The sequence below is a fragment of the Chiroxiphia lanceolata genome, chromosome 8 (assembly GCF_009829145.1).
Source record: "Chiroxiphia lanceolata isolate bChiLan1 chromosome 8, bChiLan1.pri, whole genome shotgun sequence".
In the NCBI taxonomy this organism is placed as follows: Eukaryota; Metazoa; Chordata; class Aves; order Passeriformes; family Pipridae; genus Chiroxiphia; species Chiroxiphia lanceolata.
In genome coordinates, this window is record NC_045644.1 from 25,646,452 (window position 1) to 25,658,206 (window position 11,755).

At 41.1% G+C, this 11,755-nt stretch overlaps 1 protein-coding gene across 1 annotated transcript; it reads right to left on the minus strand.

The window, feature by feature from the left end:
* Positions 1-5,736: 5,736 nt before the first annotated feature.
* Positions 5,737-11,365, minus strand: TMEM254 (transmembrane protein 254). The gene is given in 5 exon segments (XM_032695401.1): positions 5,737-5,918; positions 5,920-5,974; positions 8,353-8,412; positions 9,630-9,733; positions 11,217-11,365. Coding segments are annotated over 5 exon segments (390 nt in total). The 5' UTR covers positions 11,322-11,365; the 3' UTR covers positions 5,737-5,852.
* Between the last annotated feature and the right edge of the window lie 390 nt (positions 11,366-11,755).

An 11,755-nucleotide genomic window follows, 5' to 3' on the forward strand; every position in this document is an offset into this window, starting at 1 on the left:
GATTTGTCATTCTCTCACGTGGTACTGATAGCAGTCTCATATTAAAAAAATCAGAGTTATTTTTTTTCCCGTGTCTGTCCTTGACATTGACACAAAATCCCCATTGTTCGTGCACGGGGGGAGCTCTGAGCTGCCAAGGAGGTGAGCACAGCTGGGCAGTGTGGCTGCTCTTGCCCTGGGGGGTGCGATGGGAGATTTCTGGGGTGCTCCCCAGCATGGCTAGGTAAGGATCTCTCCCCACTGGCTTAGAAGGAGGTTCTGTTTCATGTATTAGCCCAGCTGCAAACACTGCCTTGCTTGTACCTGGCTATGGGGTTGAGCTGTAATTCCTGCCAGTCATTTATTTGATGGCCTCGGTTCTCCTGTCACCTTCTTTGCTGTTTGTTTAACAGCAGTCTGCCATGTATGGGATAATGAAGTTTGCAGAGTTTCCTTCTATTACAAACCTTTGCTTTCATATGCTTCCAACTTTTTGCTGCATCTCAGTGGAGGGGGAATCCTTCTGAATGCTGTACCCGCCTGAGCAGGTGAATTTCCCATGGTTCAAAAGCACTTATTTATTTTAAATAAAGCTACAGCAAAAATTGGTGGCTGTGGTTGGAAAATATTCTAACAAAATGTGAATGTTTTGAAGTATGTCAACAGTGATCAACAGGGTCCCTAAGCCTGTACAGCTTTTCAGTCTGAAGAAAGGAAGAGTCCTTAAGGGCCAGAGCTGGATCAATCACACCTGAATGCATCCACCACAAGGATACAAGGGGCTTGCCCTGTGCTGTTGATGTCTGAAAACTCTTCTAAATGCAGGTATTCTGGTTTACTTGTTTGTAGGAGGATTTTTGCAACTATGAAAAAAAACCTTTTTTTCCACACTTTTGAAATTTTGGAGAAGAATGTGGTTTTCCTTCTAATAAGAGGTCTAGAGAGTCTTTAGAAGGACATTTTACCTTGTATAGTTCTAGGCTTGGTAAATTGTCTCCCTGTGTATTCCCTCAAGAGGCACCTAAGTGTTTTTGCTTTGTGAAATGGTCTCAAAGAACATTGATAAATGATACAATGATGTTCCTTATACCTCTCTTTCCTTCTCTCTCCTCCTTCTTCCCAGTCATGCATGTGCTGTAGTTATGTTTGGAGTTGCAGGGGCCTTGTAAAGTCTAGTAGAGTATGTGGATTGTGCCGTGTTATTACTTCTCTTCTGAAGAGCAGCAGTAAAGGAAATGCTGAGGGATTTTTTGTTTCTTTTGCTTTCAACAAATGACGGTAATTTCTTGAGCTGTTCATGCAGGGCTTGCATACAGGCACCAGTCTGAATAAACATCTTGCTTTCAAGGTTAATTGAATGTAGAGGCTGTTGGCCATACAGCAAAAGTTTTCATTAAGTCTTCAAATGAGTGGAGTCACTAAATAATCTCTAGAAATATCTCTTTATTTGTATGTGAATATCACCTACTGGGAGGCTGGGGAATAATTTTTATTTGTACGAAAAAATTTCTTTTGATCACCAATGCAGGTCAAGCTTGTAATGAACAAGTAAAAAAGCAAAGCATTTTTTAACTGGGCAGCCTTGTAAATAATGAAGTGAGACTGACAGCCTTGTTAACGAGGGCTTGTATACAGCAGTACTGTAATTAAAAAATGGAAATTGATGTTCCCCTCTCTTTATTCAAACATGCTATATAAACAGAGAAGGAACCTACAGTTCAGATTCTCTCATTCATGGAAGCATTGCTGCATTGGTTAATTTTTTATTTGTAAAGTTCATTTGCCTGGAAACCTTAAAATCAGTGAGCTAACAGTTGCTTTCCATAACCTTCCTCTAAAATCTACTGTATTTCTGTGGAAGGTTTGCAACTCTGACCCCCATCCCCTACCCACCCCCCTGAGATTGTGCTCACAAGCAACACACTGTAGGACCTCAAAGACATTGCCTATAGTGGTCAAATTTACTGCAGACTCTATGACAGTGACCATAGAGGCCCTTCCCTCAGCTTTACCTGGGCTCTGTTGCTCTTCAGGAGACCAGTGCCCGGCCCCAGAGGAAATTAACTGTCCTTAACTAACCAACACTTGGGTTTTTCCAAAGGCTGGCTCATTTGACTCCTGTTGTGTTTAGAAAAGTCTAGGTCAGCATGGAATAGAGGCAAAGCAAGACAACATATTGTGATTCTGAGAAAGACTCCATCAGCCCCTCACAAAAATGAGCTACAGCCCTGAAGGCTTTGGAAGTAGTTCTTGAAAACAGGTGGGAAACCTCCTACTGCCTCTGTTCAGACTCAGCAAAGTTTCTGAGATGATGTTGCCTATCCTGATCCAGATTCTCCTCAACAGAGCTTGATTTGAGCAGTGATTTGCCAAATATGCTGATCTGGATTACCTGCCTTACTTTAAGGAGTACATTACACTCGTTTCCATATATTCCCATATATTATGACTTAAGGGTGAAAAAGGACCTGGGTAGTTTCTTTGTGTTTTCTTCTTCAACAAAGCTACCAAGAAATCACAGCATAAAAGTACTGTTTTAAGTGATGTGGTTATTTGTGACTTGTATGAAAAAATTTCTTTTGATCACCAGTGCAGGTCAAATAAATAATGACCTTTTTTTATATATGTCTAGAAAAAAACAGGCATGGTTGTTTTAAATTTTTTTGGCATCTACTTTAAATTATTAGTATAATGCATACCCAGTCTTGCACACAGACTTTCATAGCAAGAGTTGTTTTGTTGTTTTTTTCTTGTTGCCAATTTGAAATGGATGTCTAAACAGTATTTATTTCCCTTTAGTGATGTCAACAGCCTAGCTGGCAGAAATACCCATTCTGAAACCTTCTGAAGCCCTTCTGTAAGTTTCACTGGAGTTTCCTTTCAGTGGGAAGTAATATTTTGAAATATTTTGTTAAGTACTTATGTTTGCAAGTGTTTTCTTTCGGCAAGCAGGGCGGGCTGGGTGTTGGTGTGGACGGTTTGACACTCAGCCCAGCCTTTGGGAACACACTTCTGTTGCTCTGCCCCTCTGTTGTGGAAAGGGCATTTTGATTGCAGTGGAAAGAGTTGCTCCATGTGATTAAGAGTAATCCTTTGTTGTTGCTATTAGGATAGCCTGGAGCTTAGCTTACACCTGGTGTAACCAGCACCGTTTTTCCAAAGAGCCCATCATAGCCATGCATGTTATGTCTCTGTGAGCTGTGGCAGGTGCTGATTCAGTCCATGCCTCTGCTCTTTTTAACTAAAAAATTTTGTGAGATGTTATGGTGTGTTTATCTTACTGTGATGCTAGAAACACTACAAATACCTACTCAGAAATGGTATCTCAATATTATTTTGAATCTTGCCATTCTGTGGGTTTCTTCCTTTTCCTCAAGGCCAGTCAGCATTGCTTATCCCCTGCTGCTCAGACCTTCAGCTGGGGAATCTTGACTTGGAACCTGAAAAACAGGCCTCTGGTCTGCTTACAGCTCTGGGACAGAGAGTGAGAGTAAACACTCCTTGGTTTTGTTTGGTTTATTTTTTCACACAAGTGTTAAAACTGAACTGCTGCCAAGCAAGGGTTGGGAAGAGAAAGTGTCTGAAGGTAGATAAATATCTAGTAGCTCTATTTCTAAAAAGCTTGAAAAGCAATGCCCAAAAACCTCCATGCAGAGAGCTGCTGAAATCTGTCATGCTAAGCAAAAATCCCAGACAGGCTTCAAAAAATGCTGAAGTCAGTGTCTGGTTAAAACTTGTTCTAACTTGGACACACTTTTTAACCAAAGCAGTTATAAAATTTTTCTACTATAGCTTCCTTGGGCTCCACTGAAGAAGCTTTTGCCATTGCTGCTCTCAAAGGAAGCCCTTCTAATTGAGTCTAACAGCACGTAGACAACTTCTCAGAGCTTTTACCTGCAGCCATTCCAGAGTCCAGGTGGAAGGGCTGTGAAGGTGAGCATGACAAGTGCTTGGTGTGCAGGCTGGTGGTGGGAGAGGAAGGTAGTGGAGTAGTTCTGACCTTACTTCCAGCCTCACTGATGGAAAGCAAATAGTGGGAAACAAGAACACACAAAAATGCCTCTTGAGAAGAAAGAAGTATTTTGCCATTTTTCCTAAGTCTTGAACTAGCCCTTAACATTATTGTTACACCTTTACCTTTGTACAGGAACAATATCATGAATGCTAAACCAAAGTTACTTCTTTTATCCTTTCATATTCTTAAGTTAAGGCTCATTAAGAGTCAATTAGAATTCATCTTGAGACACAGCATATTATACCAATACTGCTTTTAGTACCATGGAAACTTTTTTTTTTGGTAGGGATAAGCCCCATCAACAACTTGCCCTGTTAGAAATGGTGGACTGCGGTGGGACTTACTCTGTAGAGCATAGAGCCAGCTGATCCTGTATGTTCCAGGTGTGGATACTGATATTTGCAGGTATAGAAATTATGTATTTAGTATAGGCATTTATTGCTAGGATAAATTAAAAAGAAAAACAACTTCTTCACTTTTTTAAAATCTTTATTGGGTCACAGACTATGATAACAAGTTACACAGTAAAATGCAGCTCAGGCTTTTGACACTCCTGTTGGATTTTTAGGCACTAAACACGAGTTTCTACTTCTCTACAAAATGTTAACCAGTTTACCATTAAACAAGAAAAAAAACCAGAAACAAACCACCATTTCAAACCCTTCAGTTCTTCATGCTTTCAGTATGCACTGAAAGCAAAAACTTCATGTACCTGTGCTTGAATAAGACTTCTTCATCAGAAGTGTTAGTCTGTAGGTACTGCACAAGGTACAAGGTTATTTGTTACTGCCTTGTGGAACTCTTGGTTAGAGCAAGAGCAACCTATTCTTATCCTTTGTTCCAGAACAGCAGCACAACAAGTGGCATGGTAAAACTTCTCCGACACCAGTTAATACTTTAAATAGTTATTACTTTTAAAAGTGCTAAACCTAGACGGGCTAAATTTTTGTTCAAATATCCAGAAGTAAAAGACAGTATGATAAAAGATTCACTACACATACAGGAAATACTCTGAGGGTGCTTAAGATGATCTCCCAACAACAGATTCCATAACACCAGCACCTGGGAAACAGTGGTATATGTTTATTCACTACACTTAATTTCATTCAGAAATATAAACTTTTCAGCTGGATTTTGGAATGATAATTTTTTTCCTTAGATAATAAATTTCTTCTCAAAAAAGCTGCCCTCCAAGCTAATTTATATTGTAATAACTTATAGATTAAAATCTTAATTCAAAAGATGAGGTCATGCTGCATGAATTTTAAGGCACATGTATTAAACCAAGTTAAAATGCTTTATGTATCCAAGCTTGGTCTTTTTGATGTGCTTGCAGCAACATAGTGGTCTGTCCTTTGTGGAATAAAATAAGTTGACAAAACAAAGTACAAAGACCAGGCTTTCACAACAACAACACCAGTACTGTAGAGGAAATATAGTAAATTTAAATCCTATTGCAAAACAGGTGCAAGTTGCCTTGTAGCTGTCAATTAGCTGTAGAAGAAAAATCCTCCTCATGGAAAGGTAATTTTTCAACCATTACTACCAGATGTCAGTGACAGAGTATACAGCCTGTGTCACAAACTGCAGAGAAGCAACTTTCAGCTTATTGCATAATAAATAGGATTAAACTTTGGCAGTGCCAAGACTGAAGGGCTGAATTTCTACTTATCTATCCACAGGGGCCTGTGAATTTTAATTGTTTTGCTTAGTATGAGGAGAGTTGCTTGGGTAGAAGGGCACTGCATCATGCAGCAGGAATGTAAATTAGATAATTACAGCACCTAGACATGTAAGTGAGGATCTTTTCTGAAAAATGAGGATGAAGAATGTGAGAAGCGACATCTTCCACTGTCTTCTAGTACTGCTTCTTGGCTGAAGGTTTGTAAGCCACCAGAAGACCAAAGGAAGCATACCCAAAAAAAAACGGTCTGAACGAACCATTGGAACTGAACTGATGGGTTAGTGATTCCTTTAGATCTGCAACATTAACAAAAGCATAAAATGGGTCAAAAAACTTATGCTCCTGCAGACTGTGATACTAACAAAGTGAGGTTAGGTATCTCTACCCACCCTGGATATTCAGACTTGATTAGAACATTTCAACTTAGCATCATTAATTCCAATCTACTGAGACTTGTTTCCTGTGCTAACTAAACATATCAGTTCCTGTGATTTTAGTGGATTTTAAGCTACCTACAGAAAAAAAGTTCTTTCAGACATTTCATCCTTATAATTTCCTCAACAATATATAAATTGTAATCTCAGTGTATGCTATTTGAAATGACTTATCCTATAACAAATCCTATAAGAAACTGGAGTAGCTTAATACTAATCTTAATGCACAAGTCTGAATATAATTTCTTGTTGACTGTAGTCAGTTAATTAATACATAGTAATTAAATATATATTCGCTTATTAATAAAACAATTACTACATAATAAATAAGTCAGTTAATACATACTACTGTATACAAGCAGGGCAGAGACCTGACAAATGCTGTGCAATGCAGGATGGAGAAGCACTCTTATCTAAATTCGTGGCTAGAAAAATACAGGTAACAAGGCTGAAGACACCTGACTTAATTTATGAAGTAGAAGTTTTCCTATGTTAGTTAGTTTTAAGTTAACATGTATGAATTTTTTTGTCTTTTACAGAAAATGTCACTTTTTTCTCCATTTCACTGTTCTTGGGAAATACTACTACTGAAAGGAACACGTATATGACAACAAAACCAAAGGATTTCACATTTCTAGTAAACAAATACATCAAGTACAGCTGTGCTCCACCTCACCAGTTTACAAGGAGGCTCCCTCTACTGACCTTGTCCAGAACAGTTCAGCTGTCCATAGTACCAGAGCATCACACACACAAAATGATTGTCTAGCAAGTGTTAGCACAACATTTCTAGATGTTCGCTCTTAAATTGTCTTATCAGATGTGAAAAACTTTTTTGTTTAGAATCACAGCTGCAGTGTTCCCAAATGAGTGCAGGAACTGGAGAACTAAGGCTTAAGAAATTTACCTGTTTCTATAAAGCAAGCTTACTTGAATAGACCACATGCAGCAATACAGGCCAACAGCCAATAACAGTACTACTATTGATTAACAAATTTGTATCTCCTTTCTCACTAGTTTTCCCTTGTGCCTCCTTTGTGATGTTGCCAAGTAGACATCACTTTTACATCAGTAAAAATAAATGGTGTTTGATGCTCGTAGAAGTACAACTGCTGGTCATGTACAGCAGGGTGCCTGAAGAGACGACTTATCTATGCTCCCTCTTTCTTATGGGCTTTAACACTACTCTGTAAAACTTCATTAGTTAAACTAATTACAATACCCTGATGTGGTATGTTCACTGGTAGTCAAGTTTCCTCATACTTAAAAGAATCACTTTAATATACCCATCTATCTGCAGAACTAGACTTTTAACTTCAAAGCTACATAACTTAAAACCAGACCCCCATAAAAAAAAATATTACTAGCTCTCATTCTGAAGGTGGAAATCATTAATCCATATTCTACTGTCTTGAGAACCACCTTAAACAGCGTTCTGTGTAACAAAATCCCTTTGCTTCCAAGAGCTGTTACCGGAGAAGCCTGGGACAGACAGCTGTGAACTGAACCACATGAAGTGGAAAACCACCATTTTTATGATGGCAAACAGACTGGCCACCTACTCTCTAGAGCATGAGAACCAGTATCTACATTCTTCTGAAGTACTACAAACAAAATTCAAATGATCAGAAGGACCACGTGTTTGGACAGCACACCTTTCCAGGTAAATTGTTACCCTATTGTAAGAATTAGTTGGCCTTGCTTGTATAGTCTGATTAGTCCAAGTATTTTATCCCACAAACCTTCAGACACAAGTAGATCTTAAATAGTCCCAAACTGAAGTGTCCAATTGTATTCTTACAATATAGACGCAATTAAGTGTGTAATTAGCAGTACTGAAATTCTGATGAGGTAAGATCTGCTAAAGTTGTAACACCCGAAGGTATCAGACTATTTCTACACTATCTATTGTTCCCTCTGCTCCCTGAGGAGCAGTGGTACCCCACGAACAGGGAGCTCAGAGGCAGACAGACAAGCTCTGGCAAATCTTGCTGCTGCCAGTTCTGCAAGTTGCCACCCCTTGGTTTTGCCTCCCTGTACACCAGTAACCACTAGAAGAATCTGCAGTAACCAGCTGTGGAGGTCAGCAAACTATCACTGCAGCCAGAATTTTATCATCAGTATGCTCTGAATTCATACTGATGCTGAGAACCACCAAAATCAGTCTATAGCTTATGTCACTTGTACCAAAGATCCTTTTCAGAGAACCTATGTTGGAGTGAAAGGAGGGAACAACTTACTGGCATAACTTAATACCGTAGAGGGCTTCTACTATGTGAATCAACCAGGAAACCCAGAACCTAATGGAAAGAAAACATGTTTTATTTTGTTGAAAATTAGGGAAAAGATGGTTGTATCCAAGATGCATTATGCAGAGAATATAAACCTGGAAGCATAGAAGTGACATCTTACTTTAACATAGAAAGGGAGGGGTATTTTTTATCTTAGAAAAAAATATGTGTGCACTTAAAAGAAACTGAAGTTTCTCAGAAAATCAGAGGCAGTGTAGCTCATGTAATATCCCTCAACCTGCTATTTCAAGTATCCACTGCAGACTTCCAAAACTTTCAGCATTTAGATTAAGCCAAAAAGACAAATGCTTAGTGAAAGCAGTACAAGTTAATCTTAGCTAAGCATGCAAAATCTATCCTTTTACTTACATGAGTATTTTTAGTGGTCCTAAGGAGCTACTTCAGTTTTTATGGATTTAGTTCTATGAAAACAACTGTACGTATAGATTCAGAATATATAATATGACTCGATGAGTCAAACTTGGTCTACCAATTTTCATATGGAAGCTTTTAAAAATAAAAAGTTACACAAGATATTCAGTTAAGCTCAATTCCATACATTGCTAAAGCAAAAGGTGCTAAAGCAAAGATGAAGGTTTATCTTCTACATGATGCATGGTAAAATAAGAGAGAAAGCCCTGCTGATTTGTCTTTATAGGAAGTCAGCAAGTGACAGACCTGCTCACAAGGAAATATTTTCCAGCTCTTATGTTAATTAAGGTAACAAAACCTAAGTTTTGTAACCCAGCAAAACTCAGTGCTATGCAGTTTGTCCAGCAGGTTATTTCTCATGGGGACAGGATCAGGATAAGTGAGTACGAGGGTAGAAAATGTTCTTTAATTGAAGCTGGAAAAAGAAGAATCCTAAAGAAAGAACTGGACTACTCAAGTAACAACTTGAGAAAAGAACCACTTTTAGGAGGTGGTACAAATATAACTTTACAAATGGACAAACAACTGTTGTCAAAAGTAGTATCTTAACATTTTTTCCCTTTCTTGCTATAACATCACTGATGCCAAATTCTAAGCTGAATTTTTAAACTTTCATACTGGTCTTAGCCTGTGTAGTCTTCTACATACTTTTTATTCCACATCCTTAATTATAATGAGCTTGAAAGGAGAGCTCTTTAAATCTAATTAACGATTGGGTTACAGGAAAGCTTGTTAACACAGACTAAGCACGAGAGACAGAGACAGGCAATATAATACAGTCAAATATAACTTACATGTAGCATACCCATTTGTGGTGGTGTTCCACTAAATAATTAAGGAAGGTACCAAATATTCCCAAATAACTATAAGGTATAGTCGAAGGCCAAAGTGTTACCCACTAAAAAAAAAAAAAAAAAAAATCTAGTTAGCTTACTTCAAAGTAGAATTACTGTTAATTTAACCTTTAATGAGCTTTATTTTTGCTCTCCCCAGCCCCCATACCCATCAAACGTGGTTTAGGGCTTATTTATTCATAGTATTTAAACTCTTTCATTCCATTAACCTTGTCCAAGATCCATATTCTTCAACAAGGCAACTGGCCTTTGAAAGTACACTTACTTAAAAAGATTCAAACTATGAAATTTCTTGACATACGAGGTGCCAAGGGATAATCTTAAGGTTGCTGTCTGGGTACCAAGAGTGCGTCTGCACATTAAGTGGCATTTCAGTTGTAAGCTCATTACCCATTAGACATGGCAGCTGCAAAAAACACATTGTCTCTGTCCTGAAGAAGACAATTTGAGGAAACTGACCTGAAGAATTCAAACAATATTCAAACTAAACTGTTTAGGAGGAATAACTATCTAAAACTAGGGGACCGGTCTTTCTTCTTTTGTCCCTTCAAAAAGAAAATGCCAGATTTTCTTCTGTTTTGAACAGGGTGCAGAGGATGACTGCTGTCCCAAGACCAAAGACGCACATGGTTTGCTTCCAGGTCTCTTTCCTGCCGCTGAGCTGTGCGCAGTGTTTGCCGTGGAGGAGAAGCAGGCGTCAGTGAGCTGTGCCCTGCAGAGTCCACTGGGGGTGTAAGGTGAACGCTAGGCTAGACCAAGGTTCACACTCTGGTATCAATGCTCCAGTTTCTAACTACACTTAAACGTAGCTATGGCAAGGACGTAGCAAGATGATGCATTTAAACAGGGAATCTGCTTAAAGCGCATTCTGTTTCTTGAAACAGTCCAAAAGCTGTTTTGTGAGCTGCCTGCCCTGACCATCATTTTTTCAGCGGTGGTTCTTATGCTTAGAAAACCCAAATAGAAGGAAAACATGTGAAAGGATGACTTTGATAAACTTGTCAGATATATCAAAACTGTCGTTAATATCCCTGCTCCAGCAATCTGACTTATCTTAGTTGATGTCTGGTTTCAGGGACTCGCCAATTTTCCAACCACGCCGTCAGTTCGCACAGTTCGCAAATGCACTTTAAGGACTGACCTGCCGCAGGGCTGTCCCGGAGCGAGCTGTGCCGATACTCGGCAATGTCAGTTTTGGGAACGCTGGACCCCTCTCCCAGGGCACCGGCACCGCCAACCGCGCCCGGGATGTGGCCTCACCGCCACAGCCTCGCCTCCCAATCCCACTGCTTTTTCCCCTCTGTACTCCCTCCATGGCTCCCTCCAGCCTCCTCACTGCCTGGCCTGGCCACAGTAGGACGCTTAATTTCCTTTTTCTGCCGGCTTATTTTTAGGAAGAGCCCTTCCCGCGGACACCGGCACGGCGCGGGGAGCCCGTCCCAAGCACCGCGCGTCTTCCGACCGACGTCCCGCCCGCCCCGCTCCCCCCCACCCCGCTCCCCCTCCTCCCCCCCCGCCGCTCCTTACGCCGAGGAGGACCATGCCGAAGATGATGGCGACCATCCATATGAGGCGGGAGCGCTGGAAGTGGCAGCTGCCATCGCGTTCCCGCTCTGCCGCCGCCGCCGCCATCGCTCGGTGCGTGCTCTGCGCCCGGCGCGGCCCGCACGCTAAGGCCGCCGAGGACGGGGCGGGGCCGGGCCGGGCCACCGCGGGCCGGGGGGGGCGGCCTCGTCCACCCCCGGAGGGGAAGGGGGGGGCGGAGGGACACGGTGCCTGCCCCGCAGCCGGGGGGACCGCGGGTTCGCGGCTCGGCACCGCCGTGTGCCGAGTGCCACACTTGGGGCACAATAACCCCCTGCAGCGCTACAGCTGGGGGCAGAGTGGCTGGAAAGTGGCACAGTGGAGAAGGAGCTGGGGGTGCTGGTGGACAGTGGCTGAATATGATCCAGCAGTGTGCCCAGGTGGCCAAAAAGGCATCCTGGCTTATATCAGGAATAGTGTGGCCAGCAGTACCAGGATTGTGATTGTCCCCCTGTCCCACTGTTGAGTCCACATCTCGACTG